The sequence below is a fragment of the Rhodamnia argentea genome, chromosome 3 (assembly GCF_020921035.1).
Source record: "Rhodamnia argentea isolate NSW1041297 chromosome 3, ASM2092103v1, whole genome shotgun sequence".
NCBI classification, from domain to species: domain Eukaryota; kingdom Viridiplantae; phylum Streptophyta; class Magnoliopsida; order Myrtales; family Myrtaceae; genus Rhodamnia; species Rhodamnia argentea.
Genome location: NC_063152.1, coordinates 18445601 through 18466268, shown reverse-complemented (window position 1 = coordinate 18466268; position 20668 = coordinate 18445601). Strand labels below are relative to the sequence as shown.

At 40.0% G+C, this 20668-nt stretch overlaps 1 protein-coding gene across 1 annotated transcript; it reads left to right on the top strand.

The window, feature by feature from the left end:
* Positions 1–3033: 3033 nt before the first annotated feature.
* LOC115727115 (putative germin-like protein 2-1) lies at positions 3034–18940 on the top strand. The gene is made up of 5 exons (XM_048275610.1): positions 3034–3051; positions 3692–3828; positions 4059–4165; positions 4683–4878; positions 18501–18940. Exons 1-5 carry the CDS (start codon positions 3034–3036, stop codon positions 18856–18858), a joined length of 816 nt encoding a protein of 271 aa, XP_048131567.1. The 3' UTR covers positions 18859–18940.
* The last annotated feature ends 1728 nt before the right edge of the window (positions 18941–20668 follow it).

Below are 20668 nucleotides of genomic sequence, written 5' to 3'. Positions count from 1 at the left end.
CACCTTAACGATTGCAGTGAATCACCACCTTTTTGTATATAATGTAACCCGGAACCTATCATATCACAAGTTCTAAAGCCTAAACTGCGTGTGGTGATGCTCCGAAAACGTGTATGGTAAAAAAGTGTTCCCAAAGTATTCTGAAAATACTTTTGAGAAACAGAAACACTTTTGAAGTAGAAACAAGAAACAAAAAAACTTGCTTCTGTGCTCTCGAAACACTTTTTAGAAACACATTTGGAACATTTTTTTAGAAATAATTGGGAACACTTTTGTTCTCAAGCACATTCTCTTCTCTTTTGTTCTTGCACAAGTAGCTCCTCCCTCCTCTCCTGTGTTCCTCGACCAGCCGACGGAAATGCTTCTTTGGTGAGTTTCCAACTATTCCTCCTCTTCTCAGCAACCGACTAGCACTCGACTCGGTGGGCGAGCTTATGCAAGCTTGCCTAGATCTAGGCGGGGCTTGCCTAGGTGGGCTCGCACGAGCATCGCCATTGCCGACGGAGGTCGATGCTCGGTTTGTGCTGACTATGAGCTAAGTTTGAGATGAACGTGATCGATTTTGTGTGGAAGTTACTACAGGTGGAGGAATTTTGTTGACGATATGGTCTAATTTGATTTAGGAAATTAAATAAATAAGATTCAACTTGATTGAGTAAGTTAAAAAGATAAAGGCATTTTAATTTTAATATATATATAGAGTCCGCTTAATTAAATGAAAAAACTAGGAACATAATTTTTTTGTAGTTAGCAAACGCGTTTACGTTCTTTTTTTGTTCCAGGAATAGAATTTTTTTTTGTAGTCACTAAACGCGTTTCTATTCCTTAAAATCATTGCCGGGAACAGAAATAGAAAAAAAGTGTTTTTGTTCCAAAAGTTGTTCCGGAACGAGAAACGTTACCATACGCGTCCCGGAACAAAAAAAGAATAGAAACGCGTTTGGTTAAAAATTACAATTATGAGTCACATGTAAATGTTCCTAAGTAACTAAAAGTACGATTACTTTTAAACGGGGACTCCCAGAAAAATATTAATTGCACTTTGAGTGAAACCAGGGACTAAAATGAAAAATATTTATGCATTTAGGTCCTTTTAGCCCAATTGTACAATGTTTCCAAACATGAGGACTGAAATGAGATGCGGGGTATTGAAGTCTCATGTCATGACTCTAAAAATCAAAATTTTGGCTAAAATGATTTAAAATGGAATTTTTTTAATCAATTTAGGATTATGTTCAATGAAGAGGTGTTCCCAAACTAAAATTTTAAAACTTTAAGATGCCAAAATTAAAACATAATTAAAAAAAATTGGACTATTTTTGTGCGTTTTTCTGACCATGAATACTATTTTTCCTGATTTTCGGCTATTTTTATAATTAAAATAAATCAGAAAATGTCAAAAAATTACAAAAAATATTTTTTTATTCAAAATTGGTTCAAAGGCTAGGCCAAAGCTTCCAAGGTTGATTTTGTAATTTTATGAATTATTTTATTATTTTTAATTAATTTTCTAAAATAAAATGATCAAATATCGGGTGCCAACATCGTGCAAAAACAAAAAAGAAGAGAGTGTATTTAAAAATAAAATTCTTCCCAATTTTTTCTAGTCTTCCAAATGTTTTTCTAAAAAGTATTCCAAGAATACAGAAACAAGTTTTTTTTTTTGTTTCTTGTTTCTACTCTAAAAGTATTTCTGTTTCTTAAAAGTGTTCCCGAAACACCTTGGGAACATTTTTTACCATATGGGTTTCTGTTTCCATAGTGTTCCAGAACACTTTAGGAACATAAACACTTTTTTTGGAGCGTCCCCATACGTATACTGATAACCACCACTTATTGCTACAATCCAATTACCTCAACTTATATTTAGATATACGAATATTATAAAATAAAACAAAGTAAAAGTCTCAGTTATAAATATTGCTGGAAATGAAAACTTAGACTAGTGGTTTCATATTACACAATTCTTAGGGACGCCGCAGAATACTAATAAGATCACGCGAGCACATATACCAAGAAAAACTCAGAAACTTGTTCTAAATTTCAAGTTTCAAGTTCCATCTACCCGTCGGTATAGGTTTCCCAATTATTGAAATCCGAAACTTACCCTGTAGACTCTAAAATCTGAAACCCGACCGGTTCTTGATTCTACCCTAGTACCATGCTTATTCATATTGTACAATACAAAAAATTATATGTAAGACATCGGATTCCATGTCAGATGATAGATAACTTTAAATACTACCATAACTAAAAAAAAAAAAAAAAACTAAATCTGTTCGCCAATTAAGTAGTCCTCTTTAGGGTTTAAAAATCACGGGCACTTCGCTGAATAATGGGTGACAATGTTTTGTTGTGCCATATAGATGATGGCATTCCCCCAAATTATTGTACTTTTGACTAGATCATGGGTCTCACTCGAAGTTGCTATGTGTAATCAGAAATGTCATATTGCCACATCTTAGAAAATAGCTTCTCCTACAATGTATAGTGATATTTGATTGAAAACTGAAGGTGAAGATGGATAATTCATGGACAGACAAAGAAGAGAGCATGGGGAATTAGAACACACAATATCAATATGGGACAATCTAGGTAAAAGCTTAGGTGGCTATGCTCGTGGGTGACGTAAGTGATTGAGGCATCAGAGAATTTCTGGCTGTGGAACAAGATGTCAATTGATTGAGAATCACGGAGTAAGTAGATTTAACTGGTTCATGAGATCTCCAGAGTTTTTCATGGCCTTCAAGTAGTCGACCCTTTGTGCTCATGCTCTTGAATTACCGAAAAAAAAAGAGCTAAAGCAATTATTCATCTGCATGTATTACTTTTGGGCTTTTTTTTTTTTGGTCTAAATTACTTTTGGACTTTGGTCCCTCAATTTTTGTTGCGTCCCTCAAGAGGGACCAAATACTTATATAATCATTGTAATAATTTTGTCATGACTCGTATAAAGTGTCGTATTCATAAACACTTATAAATCTTTCAGTTGTGTAAAACGACAATTTGTATAAATGATTCTTACATTAAAAAATGAAGTTGAGTTACATGGTATGGGACGGGTGATTTCTCTCTCCCAAGGGATCGCAACAAAATATGTTTCAACATTTAGAATATGTGAAAAGAGAAAAAACCCATCATCCCTCTCCTCATTTTGGCAGCAAGCGTGTGTACATGGTCAATTGAAGGGACAACTTGGGTTACACAAATTCTCAAGAGGAAAAGTACACTAAAAGTGTCATAACTTGTGTACGGCGTTCACTTGAGTGCCATAACTTTCAAAACGTTCACTTAAGTGCCATAATTTTCAAAAATTATTCACTTGAGTGCCATGTTGACGTGGACGCCGGAAAAGCTAACGTGGTACGTCGGAAAAGTTACTGTATCACGCCGGAAAGCTGACATGGCGCGCTGAAAAGTTACTATAGCACGCCGAAAAGCTACCGTAGCTCGCCGAAAAACCGACGTGACACGCCGGAAAAGTTGTTGTAGCACTCAAATGAACGATTTTGCTCCGACGTAGCACTCAAGTGAACGATTTTTGAAAATTATGGCACTTAAGTGAACGTTTTGAAAGTTATAGCGCTAAAGTGAACGCCGTACACAAGTTATAACACTTTTAGTGTACTTTTCCCATTCTCGGGTGTCCAATTGTCTTCACTCTCTAACCTTTGCTTTTGGCTGCACATAGATTGTTCTTCCTCTGCTGCTGTTTTTCCCCCTCTCAAATCTGTCTCTTCTTGGCGACATTGAGATTCTGAATTACCACTCCAAGGACCCTCGTGGACGGCCACGCAATATGATCGTTTCAATAGAACTTGTCCGCCCGTTGGTAAGAACATTTTCTTAGTACTTGTATTAAATATTCTGCTCATCGACAAGCTTTATCCAAGACTTCATTCATTCATGGTGTTGCCCACGTTTATAAATACCTGCTATCTTCTCAAGCATTTCATCCACAACAACCTACACAAACCAACTTCATTACCCTAAAAACAAAAAAAGAACTTTCAAGTTAAACCCAATTCATTTTGGTGGAGAGTTTGAATATTGTGTAGAGGTGGCAAAAGTTTGCTCTTGGTTGGTTTCTCGTGTCTACTTCTTGCTTTTGCTGCAGCTGATCATAGCCCTCTCCGGGATTTCTGCGTCGCTCAAGCCGGCGGTTCGGGTAAGAGAACACAAGAACCTCACCGGTACACTAACTCGAAATGTTTCCATAGTTGTCCGAAAAGCTATTCCGCCTTTCTCGCCTCTCAAAGCATCTAAGAGGTTGTAAAGGAAGCAATTGTTTAACCTCGTGGGTGACCTGAATGGCCAAGGAACGGGCACACTTGTTCGTATTGTGGCTCGGGCGTAAAGCACATTCGGGCTCGACTCCTACATCGCACCACTCACTTGGAAACGACATGTTTGGACAATCGTCCACCTAGGACCTTGCCTCTTGCATTTTCTTTTGTCTCTCCGTTAGGTCGGAGCATTTATCATTTATAACTATAGTTAAACTATGAGTTGGGATTATCTTCATTAGGACTTTGAACGTGTATGATCGGGCGCATAAGTTGGCATTGGTGATTATACACGATATTATTTGTTCTTGAGACCGGCCTTTTCTTTATCTCTTTACTTTCTACAATTAAGTACCATATCCAGGTCTTCTCATTCCAATTATGTTCCTCACTTGGCGGTGCTCGTGAATGGACTGGCCTGCAAGGACCCGAAAATGGTTCGAGCAAATGACTTCTCCTTTAGTGGGCTCCATCTTCTAGGCAAGACGTCGAACCCGGTCGGCTCTAAGGTTACCCCGGTGACCGTGGCTAAACTCCCGGGGCTCAACACTCTCGGCATCTCCTTGACCAGCATTGATTACGCACCATGGGTGTTGACGCCTAAATTTTGACTAATCTATTTTTTGCATAAAAATTATAAAAAAATCATCTCACATATTTATTTTTAGCGTACATTGCATTGGCATATAATTGGGCAAGCAGAACACTTAATTTAGCATGCGTCTAGACTAGGCACGGGATGGAAAAATACACCGAGAAGATTTGAAACTTCGGGGACTGTATTGCAAATACTTAAAACTTCGGGGACTGTATTGTAAATACTTGAAACTTCGGGGATTGCATTGCAAATACCAAGAGAAGATGAAGAAGGGAAGATGATGAAGGGAAGGTGATGAAGAGAAGATAAAGAAGAGAAGATAATGAAAGGAAGATGGTGAAGGGAAGATGAAGAAGAGAAGATGAATATGGAGAAGAGAAGATGAAAATGGAAGGTGAAGAAATGAAGATGAAGAAGAGAAGATGAAAATGGAAGGTGAAGAAGTGAAGATGAAGAATGAAGGATGGAGAACTTTGCCTATAAAAGAGGAGGAGAATTTTGGTGATAGAGAATTGAGAGAGTTAGAGGGGGGGAAGTGGAAGAGAATTGAGAGAGTTTTGAAAGAGTTTTTGAGATGAATTTTTAGAGAGGAAAAAGAGAGTTCTTGAGAAAAATCAGAAGAGAAAATTCGAGAGTGAAGAAAAGAGTTTTAGTCGAGCATCATCTTCGACGAGTCCCGACACATATTTCGCCCCTCGCAACCCAACAACGCCATTGCTTGCTATTTTCGACGACAGCCGCGTTCTTCCAGCTCCGAGATCTTGAAGGGAACTATAACGTGTATGTGAGTAAGATTTTGTGTAATAGAAGGTAATCCTTTCCATCTCGATCTACAAAAATGTAATCGTTTGGTTTGAACATTTGTTTGTTTATTTTAGACATGCCACGTGTTCCAAATTTTAACATTATTACATGTTAATTTATTTCTGTAAATACTCGTGCTTGGATGCGTTTTCTTTCTTTCTAAATCATCCATGGTGTATATCGCACAAAGTTCAATGTTTTACATTCTCATAAAAAAGAAGATAAAAAACCAAAAAATTGCATCTTTGAATTTCAAGTAAAATCCATCAAAATTGCCAAATCAAATATTTTTCATGAAAATGGTACCGAAAGGGCGTTAGAGAAATCTGACGTAATCAAATCCCCGAATTCAAAATCTCCGGTTCGCGGAAATAAGATAGTTTTCTCCCGCTATTTTATTTAGGTTTCTGATCAACCTACCGAAAATGATTAGTGGCGACTCCAAATTCAAATCACATTGCATGTTAATTATTTGAACCTTAAGTTGCGATTTGGTATGGACTTGGGAGAGTCCGAGTTAGGTTAGTTAATTAATTAACATGATAATCCATTAGTCCGAAAATTTAACTCGTTTATTTTTTGAAGGTCGCGACAGCTTGGCGACTCCGCTATGGATCCAAAGAGGACTTAGGCCAGATAATTTCATGAAAAAGAAATCACTTGATTTGGTAAACTTTGGTTGAATTCTCATTCTTAGGTGTTAAATATTTTTGCAGATTGGGAGTTATAAGAGGAGGAGTGATCGGCTAACCCTTTGTTTTGCGGGCTTGATGAATTGGAATTGTGATTTAACTTTTGAATCATTGAAGCGGTGTTTGCCTTTAATTGTTGTGCATGATTTATCGTATTTGCACTACACTGCACACAACCCGTGACCGGACCTGGGTCACACTAATAGTTTTAAGATGGTATTTAGATGGTTCTTTAACCTTGGCGGTAAGGTTTCGCTAAAGGTTATCCCATCCGGATCCCGAAATTTTTTTCAAAAAATGGCTCAAGGGTCGTTCTCATACACGTGGGGCTACGATGCATGAGAATTGCCCTTGTCGACCGAACCAAGCCGAAGTGATTGGACCCGACTAGTCATGACTATTGTACGCGAGGTTGCGACTAGTCATGATGACTGTACGCGAGGCTGCGACATGTCGTTTCGTTCATCATTTCACTTTGCAAAAGCCTTTTGGATAGATAGAATAAGATTTAAACTCACAATTCATGCGCATGTCTTTGTGATTGGCATTTTCTTCGTATGAGAGGTAATTTCTTGTCTCTTGTACCATGTTATCTCATTTTTATTTTGGGTCGGTCCATGGTTTAGGTTGATTGTTTAGAAGTTTCATTGTCTTATTTCCAATTTCGCACTTTGCTTCCGCAGCTTTTACAATTTTATCGGTTGTCCTCAATTCTAATTTGGCTTATTCCTGTTGTGCGATTTTTACTAAATTCTACGATCAAGCTTTGAGTAAGTGCCAAACACGAAAGTTGTAGACCTATGTTTCAACTAATATCTTACAAAATTTCAGAATTAAATTCATAATTTAAGATGGCCCTTCGTTTTTTCAACAACATGCGGTTATAACAGTTTTCTGAACGTGATTTATTTTGGAAAGACACGTTAAACTGATTTGATCCGTGCATTTCTAGTCCGATTGGCCAACATAAAAGTTGTTCATCACCTTCTCACCTACAAGGTCGTAAAATTTGGACACGTTTTGATCAACGTACGAATTAATACGAATTTTTTCGTAAAAGCGGACAAACTGAAAATTACATGTTTCAATCCTTTGGTCATAATCACTTTGTTCATTTGAGTCTAGAGGGATGTCATGGGCCGGCTCGCTATTCTTGCTCCCTGTACTCATTTTGGGTTTGTTACTGCGTACAGATAATTATCACGAATCCTCCACATATTACTCGATCGGGCGCGAAAAGGATGGCCGACATCAACGCCACCGTCGGTGCTGCCCCGGACGAGAAACTTGGTTCCTTGACCGAGCGCTTTGAAGGGATGATGTCCCGAAAGATGGAGGAGATGAAGGCTGCCTTCACCGCCAAACTTCAATCATCCACCTCCAGCTCACCGCTAACCGTTCATGCTCTAATTCCTCCTATGGACAACTCCGGTAAAGCCCCGGAAACTGCTCCCTATCAGACAATGCCGCTAGAAGATGTGATCTTCACAGGTGTGAGCTCGGACACGCCGCCCATAGTCCCAATCCCCCAAGCCAGCCCCGTGGCCCCCGGATTGAATGGTGATACGGCCAAGCAATTGGCCCAAATAGAACAGAGGATCCGAGAGGTCGAGGGGACTCACAACATACCCCAGATTGACTTATCTATCTTTTCAAAGGTCACGGTGCCGGAGAAGTTCAAGATGCCCGACTTCGAGAAGTATGATGGGACTTCCAACCCGGTTCAGCATGTCCGGAGTTGTCACAAATGTCAGATTCATTGTGACAAGATTAGTGTCCCGCCGAACGAGCCGCATCGCTTATCCGAACCATGGCCGTTTTCTATGTGGGGCATTGATGTTATCGGCCCTATTAACCCTAAAGCATCCAATGGGCATCGATTCATCTTGGTGGCAATTGACTATTTCTCTAAATGGATCGAAGCCGCATCCTATTTAGCGATCACGGCACGAAATATCGTGAAATTTATCCGTCGGGATATCATTGCTCGATACGGTTCACCCGAAGCCATAATCACCGACAATGGCTCGAACTTGAACAACAAGCTAATGGACGAATTGTTCAAGGAATTCAAGATCAAGCATCTGAACTCTTCCCCATATCGTCCTCGGATGAATGGAGCAGTAGAAGCCGCCAATAAGAACATTAAGAAAATCTTAGCAAAGACGGCTGAAAATTATCGCGATTGGCATGAGAGGTTGCCATTTGCACTTATGGCGTATCGGACCTCGATCCGGACATCTACGGGGGCAACCCCGTATTCTCTTGTATATGGAATGGAGGCTGTTCTACCGGTTGAAGTGGAAATTCCTTCCTTACGTATACTGTCTCAAGCTATCTTGACGGAAGCTGAATGGATCCAGCAGAGGACGAGCCAATTGAATCTGATCGATGAAAAGAGATTTAAGGTTATATGTCATGGCCAGTGTTATCAGCAGAGGGTTGCTAATTCATTCAACAAAAAAGTTCGGCCTCGATATTTTCGGATCAATGACCTGGTCTTGCGAAAATTGTTGCCAATAGTCCCACTCCCGGAAGGGAAGTTTGCTCCAAACTGTGGTGGTCCATATATAGTAACGAAGGTGCTCCCTGGTGGTGCTTTGATTCTAGCCGAGATGGATGGTCGTGTCTTTACCAATCCAGTCAATTCTGATGCTGTAAAAAAATATTATACTTGATTTACTCTCATGTTTTCATAATCGAGTTATAATATTAAGACAGATTCACGAGTTGTTCACATTCGGGCATTCATTTGCTGAGAGATTGTTTCAAATGGGGGTTTCTCCGGCCCAATTGAATTGACCATCGGGAGCGTGAGATTTACATATCCACAAAGTAAAGGGGTTATCTTGCAAAAAATATGACGACCAAGATAAAATCAGTCGGCATATAGAAGATGGAATAATGCGAAAGCAACATGCGAATGAGCAAAAACTTGCATCCATTTCATTCAGCGGAAAACCTTACAAACAGATCAGCGGGGTGGGAACGTAAAGCCAAACCGATCCCTAATGAGCATCACAAAGGAGTTCAACCGACTCTCCATACGGTTGATACCCCGTCTACACCGATCGCTCCGAGAATCAAGATCCGCCAGCTTAAAGAGGAGGAGCTCACATTTCTCTTTAAGCTTGGCTACCTTGTCCTCGTGATACTCGACAGCAAATTCCAAGTCATGGATCAGCATTCTCCCGCGGGCTATATCCAGGGTCAGATTATCCATCCTTTCTTCCAGCCATGTGCATTGGAATTTCAAAACAATATTGAGCGGATCACGCTCAAAGATGGTCCGAGACATGGCCAAACGTTCCACCAAGTTCCCCCTCTCACGAATCAGCAGTGAGACTTGATCATTACCGTAGTCAAGGGCCTTCTTATGATTGTCGGCTATAAGACCGGCCAACACCAAGCTGTCCGATCGATCCCGATAGCGAGCTCTCACAAGATGAGCCAAGGTAACATCTTGATGAGCAAGATGGTAAGCCTCCAGGAAGTTAGTGAAGAGAGTAGGAAAGATCATGTATTCCTCTTCTAACTTGGTGCCTTCAATAGAAGCAATGTCCATATCCGTAAACATAAGACGGATTTCAGCTTCGGTCTCCGGGTGGTTGGCTATATAAGAGTAGCCCTGGCCTAGGAGATTGTAAAGTTTCTCCCATTTGGCCAAAACTTCGGCCGAGAAGACGTGTGCGGGGAGGGAGGCCATTGTTATTGAAGCAACCGAAAAAGAATGGATGCGAAAGAGTGCTTAGAAGGTTGGAGATGAAGATATGAAAGCGATGATCGTCTCGGCGTTAAATCCTAATTTAAAGGGCAGAAAAAGTCATATCAATAATTGCGGTGGGGGCCGAGTTAATTATCCGGGTAAAGCTACGGACGTTTCGTCCGTGAATCACGGATCTACCATCTCAAGCCTCACAAATCTGGAAAAGTTGCGAAACGACTTAAAGGTCCCGCCATAATTGAAAAATTAAGAGAGAGATAAGTCTACACCTGCGGAAAAGATTTGAGGGTCCCACCATGTCAAAAGGAAAAGAAGAGGACAGAGCGGGAAACACGAAATCTTGGGAGAAGCGCCGGCTTGGTGGTTTTCATCCACGTTAAAAGGGAGGCTTTGGAACATACCCGATTACTCACAAGAAAAAAGAAGAGTAGAAGGTAGTAAGAGGTATTCCAATCCAACATGTTTAGAGGCAACCAGCACTTATTGGAGGCAACCAACCTGGATGTCCCGGAGAGTGAACTCCTGAGAGGCATTGAAGATTTCGAGGTCGAACCCAGTGCCAAAGCCATAAAATCCAACCCCCTCGGCGATGAAGTACAAGATCTCGATAACAGCAACAACAATAGCAGCAGCAGCCGTAGTCAACCCCGAAAACATCAAATCAAAGTGCTCGAAGATGCCTTCAAGGAGTGCCCTTACGTGAACGGGAAACGAAAAAATGAATTGAGCCGGAAGCTAGGAATGGAGCCCTTGAAGGTCAAATTTTGGTTTCAAAACAAGCGGGCCCGATTGAAGGTTCAAAGTGAAAGTCATGAACTTGCGTTTCTGAGGGATGAAAACAAAAAGCTTCGAGCAGAGAACAAGAGGTATAGAGATGCTCTTAACACCGCTGTTTGCCATGTTTGTAGCAGCCCCATAACCTTTGGTGACATGTTCCTTGATGAGCCACATCCGAGCATTGAAAATGCTCATTTGTCAATTCATCCCCCAGAGCAGGTTCTCACACAATCAGATTTCGTTGGGGATGCATCCCAGAAAGTCGGTTTTGCGGAGGCAAAACCGATGCCCTTCGAGGGAAGAGACATGCATCACTACAATTGGAGTTTCCCAGGTGTCACAATCAGCCAATTCAACGCCGATGGAACTCTGAGTCCGTAGCCTACATGAAGTTTGAGTTTTTATTATGGGCTTTCAAAATATCGCTCTTTTGAGCATTACTAGCTAGCCCTTACGAATCCTCAAGAGGAGTAGAGACATGCGTGAATGAATGTACTGTTTGTCACAAAGTCCCCATGTGAGATATTCTTCTTTTTACGCCTAGAGTTAATCAAGGGGCAAAGAACAGTACTATCCGCGAATATCATCATGCTTAAATGCGTGAATTCCTTGTCAGATTTGATTGAACGCCGAAAGGAAAAGCATTAAAAGCCTTCACATAGGTAGATGCAAAAAGATTCGAGGAAATAACTACCTCGGGAGGAAGCGAAAAGATTTGAAGAGGGAAATAATCGCCTCGTTCGTAGGTAAATGCGAAAAGATTTGAGGAGGGAAATAACCGCCTCGTTCGTAGAGAAAGCGAAAAGATTTGAGGGCTCCTCCATATCAGAAAAGAAAAAGTTGATAGATTGAGTGAGAGGTAAGAGTTATTACGAAATGGATCCAAGGCACTAAGACCGGAAAGGAGAGAAAGAGCTGTCATCTTTCGTAGAAAAAGCAAGAACCTATATGCGAGACTAACGGATCAGAAAAGTTTATAAAGTCTCCATGCACCTAATGACCACCGGAACTCGTCACGAAAGACCACCATCACTTTGTGATTTTCGGGCAAATTGTTTTGCAAGTCCGAGAATATCTAAAGCTCGCTCTCTAGTCGAAACAGCCATTTTCGGTCTACATATGGAAGGTTTTAAAAGAAAAACACGTTCATTCCAAGCGGAAGTATGGGAACCTTCCTATCCCGAGGATCTCATGAGTCATGGCCATTGATGGCAACCCCGTTTCCCTCTCAATCCTCATTGCTATGCTGAGAAGTTGCATGTACGGGGTTTTTGCTTATGCGAAGGCAACGGATGCCTTAGAAGTGCTGAGGCAATACAAAGAGGAGTTTGACATCGTCGTCACAGCCGTGGTAGGGATCGATATGGACGGTTTCGATCTCTTAAAGATCATTGATTCTGAGTTAGACATACAGGTCATCGTAGTATCAGCAAGTAATGATCGGCAGTTCATAACGAGGGCCACATTGCATGGTGCTCGAGACGTCCTACGAAAACCGATCAGCGTTCAAGTGCTCCAAAACATTTGGCAGCATGCTGTAAGGAAGCAATTACTCGAACAAAAAGACTACGACCAAGGCGACGACAACGATTTTGTCCAAAAGAAAAGGCCCATTTGGTTCGCCAAGCTTCATTCTATATTCATTGAGGCGGTTCGACGACTAGGAATCAATTCGGCACGACCAATGGCTGTACACAGAATAATGAATATAGACAGACTCACCATGCAAAGTGTCACGAATCACCTTCAAAGGGTTAGAGATAAGCTGAGGAAGCACGATGCGGGTTGGGACCAAGGCGACCGAACCAAAGTTGATTGGAAGATCAATACCGGGAAAACCTACCGAGCAAAAGGTACTCGGCCACTTCCCAATCAAGAATACAGGCCATACCAACCTTCCGCTGGTGGTTCTAGCAGCAAACCAGTTGATCATCCCTACAAGTTCCGGAGCAACGGCGGAAGCTCAAGCTCAAGGAGTCAGATCGCTCACGGCGAAAACAAAGTGGGAAATCATCGCCGCAGTGTTAGCAAGTAACAATGCCCAATTCGAGTATCAATTGCTCGAAAAATCAGAAGATTACTTTGATGATGAGCTCACCACCTTGATTAGCCGGTTCGGAGCCGAAGGACCTCCCGAGTTGTGATCCGAAGCAAGTGATTATGGATCCTCAAACAACGATCGTTGGTGTATGATCCAAGACAAAATCGATCGATCATTGGAATGGCCAGCAAAAGAGGTGGAACCAATCTTGCAGGAATACTCCTTTAATTCCATGTATAGTTCCCCTGCGTGGGATATTTTTTTACTTTCTAGCTGTCTAGAATTTGCATAGAGTTAAAGGGCGAATTTTCTCCTCTCTTATCAAATGCGTGAGTTCCTTGTTAAGCTAGGCCCGTAGCAAATCAATTTGTGGATGACGCCCCTGAACGCCCGTAAAGAGAGATTCCGAATAGCCTTACTTGGGAGAATACGAGTAAAAGGCCAAGCGGGCTCAAAGATGGGTAACTCCGTATCGTCCCAATTGGCTCTTAGTCGTTTCAAACTCTAATTTAATCTTATTTCATTCTCAACAGGGGATTGCCAACTGCTTTGAGAACAATATAACAAAAAGCGAACCAACCATGGACGCCAACATCACCACGACCTAGTGGTTGGGGGAATGACAGTGGTCCGAGGCATCCTAGGTTCGATCCCGGGATTTGGCATCAATGTACAAAGATTAATCAAAACCTTTTTGCTTCGCAGTTCAATGCCGATTGAAGCTCAGCCAAGATGGTTACGTAACCTGGAGAAATAACATCCCGGACATACAATCCGATCCAGATGAGTTGATCTTTTCAATTCAAAGTTCACAAGAAATTCGTACAAGGGTAAAGCGGTATCGTTTCAACTCGTTTAGAATATGAGAACGTACATTGACGCTTTCCTTTTTGATTTTTATAGGGGTCACTGCCCTTCCGGATAAGGAAGTATCCATTCTCCCCGAAAAATTAATGAAATAAGAAATTCTCGGAGCTTTTGACAATCTCATGTCTCGAACCAGATAATGAAGTTTTGCAACTCATTTGCATGAGCAAGGGAAACTCCCAATCCACGCCCCTAAGAAGTTTCTTATGTGCTTGAGAATTCTGTCCACCAAGATAAAAAGTTGCTGCATTTTATATGCTCAAAAACACTCATACATTGCATAGTTTGCGCATGACTGTTCCTCATGTTTAATTTACCAACTCTGAATAAGGAACATGAACTACATAAGATACATCGAATGTATGGAATGGGGCAGGGCGGGATGATGAAAGGCAATCCTTTCTCAAACACGTCCCATTTTTTCAGGAGAGTTGAACGGTGGCTAAGTTCCGCATTTCACAAGGTAAAAGGTTTTCTCGCAAAAGGTACGATAGCCGAAATGACAGAGGCATTCAGTTCTCTATCCCAAACACTACAAGTTATCCATTGATTACCCCTTTTAAGCGGTGGTTTCATCTCTTTACCCCTGCCAAGAACCACCCCACATCGGGGTCCAGGCGAGTTAATTCCAGCAACAACATGAGGTAAATGGTTAGAAATTTTCTTGTTGGGACTAACATTAATCTTCGGGTGTTTCTTTGCATTTATACTCGAATTTTAATTCAAGTGCCTTAGGATGATGAAGAGCATTCATTTCTCTATCCTATACACTTCATTCTTTGCATAGCCCACTTGAGCCTGCAAATTCATTTCTTAAACCCCCGTTGGTGATCATTTGCTCATTCCAAAGACGAAGATAGCATTTTCCCAAGGATTAGAATTGGAGATGGTCGGGTCAACAGAGAATTCCCGAATGGACTCATTTCTTGTATGCTAGATTTTTTATGTTTACATAATTTTTCTTTGTAAATGTTTATGTTTGTTGTAATTCCTGGTTCAAAATCATGGGATTGTAAAAAAAGGAGAGGCAAACTCAGCTTCAAGGAGAAAGGCCCGCTCTCGAAAAAAAAAAGCAAAATAAAGAGATGTCGAAGAGCTCTCAAAGAAAAAGGAAAAGAAATCTCTTCTCGAAAAAAAGAAGAAAAAAAATGAGAGTCGGGAGTAAGAAAAGCAAAGGCTGATCTCATATGAAAATTTCAAGCATAGGAAAAGCAAAGTGCCTACCAAAAGTAAGGCCAATGCACATTCATTTGTAAAGTACTTCTGAATTTTGAATGTACATTTTTGCATGTTAAGTTGTAAATTCCATGTACATGTTTGCATTGTGTCTCTTGCAAATCCTTGACAGACACTTGTTGTGAAGAAGACTCCCCAAGAAATTAGTTTGCAAAGTGCAATTTTCAGTAGAAAACTACCATCCCTCATTCAATGATGGTATTCTTTAAGAAGACATTTCCGAAAGACCAAGATCGGTGACTAGTCGACGATGATCACCAACGTCAAGCCCCTTCTCATTTAATTTCCGAGCCAAAACGAGCCTTTTCGTTCCTCGGTCCCCAATCCTAGCCTATGTTATAACCCTCCAAAGTCTCTTCTGATTAGGGTACTTGAGTTAACGTAGAGTTAAATGATTTTAAGCATCACTCGAAGAAGTTCGAGCAAGATTATTTCTCTCTCATTTTTGCGGGGCTCTTGACTTGTAAATCTGGAGCAGATGATGAAGAAATTCATTTTAGCAGCCTTGACTCAATTAGAGTCCCATTTGTAAACCTTTGACCTAGCTCTCATTACGGTCCTAATCAAGACCTCCAGATCGGCTCGGTCGTATCAATTGCGAGATTACTTGGATCCTTATCGAATACGATGATGGAAAGATTGAGTGATTTCTCTTGAATCCTGCAGACAGGATAAATAGCTTTTCTCGAGAGTGAGAGAAAGCCCTTTCGGACCGAAGTCCCCCCATTCAGCTCACATTCGAGGTATTCGTAATGTGAGAACCTCCCTGGACAAAATTGGTAATGCAAACTTGACAGAATGGTTATGCATGAACCATAGTATGAGTGATTGCATTATACTCATTGTTGAATATGTTTGTGTGTGTTACCTCTGACATTCTATGATAGGTAATACATTCCCGATGTTCGAGTTCCCTCCCAAGGTCTCGAAATTCATCCAAGGATTATTGAATGAGCAAGATTTGCTGGCAAATGCCTACCAGGTACGATACGAGCAATCTGTTTCGTTCCTTGATTAATCGTTTGGAGAACCCGGGTAAGTTTTCCGAACCCCTTTTCAAATTAACAACTCTTCTGATGATAGTTGTTATGATTCAATTCGAGCAATATGCCCCTTTTGTACTTATCGATTCCATTCGGTGGTACTCCTCTCAAATATTGTTCAAATCGGGCAATATGCCTCTCCTGTCAGGTCGTGTAGACATATGCACTGGCGATCTTGACATCTTATCAAATCATAACGACGTAGCTCTTATGGTTTCAATCTCAGGTCGTGAAGACATATGCACTGGCGATCTTGACATCTTATCAAATCATAACGACGTAGCTCTTATGGTTTCAATCTCAGGTCGTGAAGACATATGCACCGGCGATCTTGACATCTTATCAAATCATAACGACGTAGCTCTTATGATTTCGATCTCGAATCACGAAGACGTATGCACCGGTGATCTTGACCTTTAGTCGGCTCATAATGACATAGCTCTTATGATTTTCCGGCTCCTTTATCAAATCATGAAGACATAAGCACCCATGATTTTGATCCAAACCAAATCATAACGACGTAGCTCTTATGATTTTGGTTCCCCTTTATCGAATCGTGAAGACATATGCATTGGCGATTTCGACATTTAATCAACTCACAACGACGTAACTCTTGTGAACTTGATTTCACTTCTTTCGACTCACAACGACGTAGCTCTTGTGATCTCAAACGACACACATATCTTGCGCTGTCTTGCATTAGGGAGAAGTCTCCGATAACGGATAGGCCAAATACCTTAAAATCCTTGCATCCGCAAAAAGAAGCTTGGAAATTAAGAGAACCGTCAGCTTACGAGGTATTTGATAAAACATGTATTCTCGTATGCGATCCATGTGCAGGTTTCTTTAACAAAAAAAAGAGGAGGAGAAGTTTTAGCACATGTTATTTACAGTCTTGCATATCATGCATCACTTCATAAAAATGGGATTAAAACTCCCGCCAAAAAGTTCATCCATAATTTGCCTTGTCAAAATTTAGGATTCAATTTTGTCTTTGAGCAGAACCTCTACGAGCTTCCACTCAAAGAGGGCCAACTGTTGACGCCTAAATTTTGACTAATCTATTTTTTGCATAAAAATTATAAAAAAATCATCTCACATATTTATTTTTAGCGTACATTGCATTGGCATATAATTGGGCAAGCAGAACACTTAATTTAGCATGCGTCTAGACTAGGCACGGGATGGAAAAATACACCGAGAAGATTTGAAACTTCAGGGACTGTATTGCAAATACTTAAAACTTCGGGGACTGTATTGCAAATACTTGAAACTTCAGGGACTGCATTGCAAATACCAAGAGAAGATGAAGAAGGGAAGATGATGAAGGGAAGGTGATGAAGAGAAGATAAAGAAGAGAAGATAATGAAAGGAAGATGGTGAAGGGAAGATGAAGAAGAGAAGATGAATATGGAGAAGAGAAGATGAAAATGGAAGGTGAAGAAATGAAGATAAAGAAGAGAAGATGAAAATGGAAGGTGAAGAAGTGAAGATGAAGAATGAAGGATGGAGAACTTTGCCTATAAAAGAGGAGGAGAATTTTGGTGATAGAGAATTGAGAGAGTTAGAGTGGGGGAAGTGGAAGAGAATTGAGAGAGTTTTGAAAGAGTTTTTGAGATGAATTTTTAGAGAGGAAAAAGAGAGTTCTTGAGAAAAATCAGAAGAGAAAATTCGAGAGTGAAGAAAAGAGTTTTAGTCGAGCATCATCTTCGACGAGTCCCGACACATATTTCGCCCCTCGCAACCCAACAACGCCATTGCTTGCTATTTTCGACGACAGCCGCGTTCTTCCAGCTCCGAGATCTTGAAGGGAACTATAACGTGTATGTGAGTAAGATTTTGTGTAATAGAAGGTAATCCTTTCCATCTCGATCTACAAAAATGTAATCGTTTGGTTTGAACATTTGTTTGTTTATTTTAGACATGCCACGTGTTCCAAATTTTAACATTATTACATGTTAATTTATTTCTGTAAATACTCGTGCTTGGATGCGTTTTCTTTCTTTCTAAATCATCCATGGTGTATACCGCACAAAGTTCAATGTTTTACATTCTCATAAAAAAGAAGATAAAAAACCAAAAAATTGCATCTTTGAATTTCAAGTAAAATCCATCAAAATTGCCAAATCAAATATTTTTCATGAAAATGGTACCGAAAGGGCGTTAGAGAAATCCGACGTAACCAAATCCCCGAATTCAAAATCTCCGGTTCGCGGAAATAAGATAGTTTGCTCCCGCTATTTTATTTAGGTTTCTAATCAACCTACCGAAAATGATTAGTGGCGACTCCAAATTCAAATCACATTGCATGTTAATTATTTGAACCTTAAGTTGCGATTTGGTATGAACTTGGGAGAGTCCGAGTTAGGTTAGTTAATTAATTAACCTGATAATCCATTAGCCCGAAAATTTAACTCGTTTATTTTTTTTAGGTCGCGACAATGGGGAATCAACCCACCCCACATTCACCCGCGTGCCAGCGAGATTTTGGTTGTCCAAGAAGGAACCCTGGAAGTAGGGTTCATAACGTCCAACCCCGGCAACCGTCTCGTCTCCAAGGTCTTGCAAAAGGGTGATGTGTTCGTCTTCCCTCAAGGACTCATTCATTTCCAAAGAAATATCGGCACAGGAAATGCCTTCGCTATCGCAGCTCTCGGAAGCCAAAACCCTGGGGTCATCACCATCGGTAATGCCGTGTTTGGGTCTAGTCCTGATGTTTCCGCAGACATTCTTGCCGGAGCATTCCAAGTTGATCAAAGTGTTGTTAATCAGATTCAGTCTAAATTCTAGACATGAGATCGATGGAGAAGTTTCAATGATTGATGTTTGGGATAGCAAAGTGCATTAGTTCGTCTGTTTAAGCTTGCGTTGAGTCATGGATCCTTGAAAATTCAATTGCAATCTATTTACGTGGATTGTCCTTGAATTATTTAATAGATGTGATCCGTTTTTTAAGTTGTTTGCACTGTATTTAGTTGTCGTTATTGAAAAGGCTCATTTTCCACTTGAAAATCTCTTTAACATCTTTTTACTAGTTGTCAAATGAAAACCTTCAACCTCGTGCAGCTGCCATCGTCGACATAGCCTGCCTCTGACCGCCACCAGTGTCATCTTAAAGATCGGAATGTTTCTGTTCGCGTTAGTGATTTTTTATGGAGCTTTTATGTGGGCTTAATGCAATTTAAAAGCGAGAGCTATATGAGACTTCGATTTGGCAGCTAAGAAATTTCTGCTCGCATAATACTGATCTTTCTTCTAGGGTGTGTTTTCAGCGGTATGTCAGCTGATATTTGAAATTATCTGGTCTCGTTGGAGAGTTTATCCGGAAGAGTTGCAAGTATGGCCCAGAGAAGAAGCTTTTTCTAATTGGCTATTATTTTGGTTTGCCTTGATTGCTATGAGCTTGTAGCTAACTTAGTCTACATTTTAAGAAATCAGATTTCTTGCTTATCAAAACGGGAAAAGAAAACACACAACCCTAAAAAGAGTGAGCAAGCACAATAGCAATTTTCCATGCTGGTAACTTTCAATAGTTGTTGACAAGTGTCAAACAAAAAAAAAAAACTGTTAGTAGAAATATGATTGGGACATTTTTCAGGAACTTAGCTCACCAATATTTTGGTAAAATAAAAGTAAAAAAATCATTGTTTGAGATTTTGCAATTTTTATACTTAACTTACAAACTTTAATTTGCATAATTTACCAATACTTCGAATTTACTAACTGGTAGATGCAATTACCAAACTAATTAGAGTGACTTATTAACTTTTGTTAGATTAATTTACCAACTAGATTTGCATAATCAACTCTCATTTGAGTTACTTATCGGCGTTCAATTGCTTTTTCTTATTTACCACCTATTCTATTGAGTTGCCAATTTTTATTTGTCTTAGTTGGGAAATCTCATTGGAATTACATAGTAATTGATGGCCAATTCTCATTTAGATTACTTACCACTATGCATTTCTTGGTAAAGCCTTGAACTTACTCTCTCTTTTTTTTTCTTAATTACTAACCTTAATTAAGAGACTAACCAACTTTTTTTAATTAAGGTACCAACTAGTTTTGGATTACTAATTCTTATTTAAGCTACTTACCAAGTTTAATTTCTTTAATTGTTGACTTTTCTGATCTATTATCAACTATTATTTATCTTTTTGTAATTACGACCTAATTTACCAACTTTTATTTCAATCTACCAACCTTTATTTGGTGACTTGTCAACTTTATTACCAATTAACCCAAGAAAAAGGTAAACCATAGAAACCACATAATCGTTCGTAACAAACTCAAATGAGAGTTAGCGATCTAGAACTAGTTGATAATCTAATTGGAGAAAAATAGATAAATGAATTAGATTAAAGCTGTCAATTTCACATTGTAATTGGTAAATTTAAGGTGTTTGTGAGAAAGTTAAAAATAGGCCGTAGTTAGAAAAGATAAATAATAGTTGGTAATTATAATAATTAAATTGTATATTACATAACACCACCTTTGGCTTGATTTCTTATGGTGCATTCAAATTTGCTCGTTCGACCGGATCATTTCAGACTAGCCTCCCTCATCTTTAGCCCTTGTCACAGTAATTGATTACATGGAA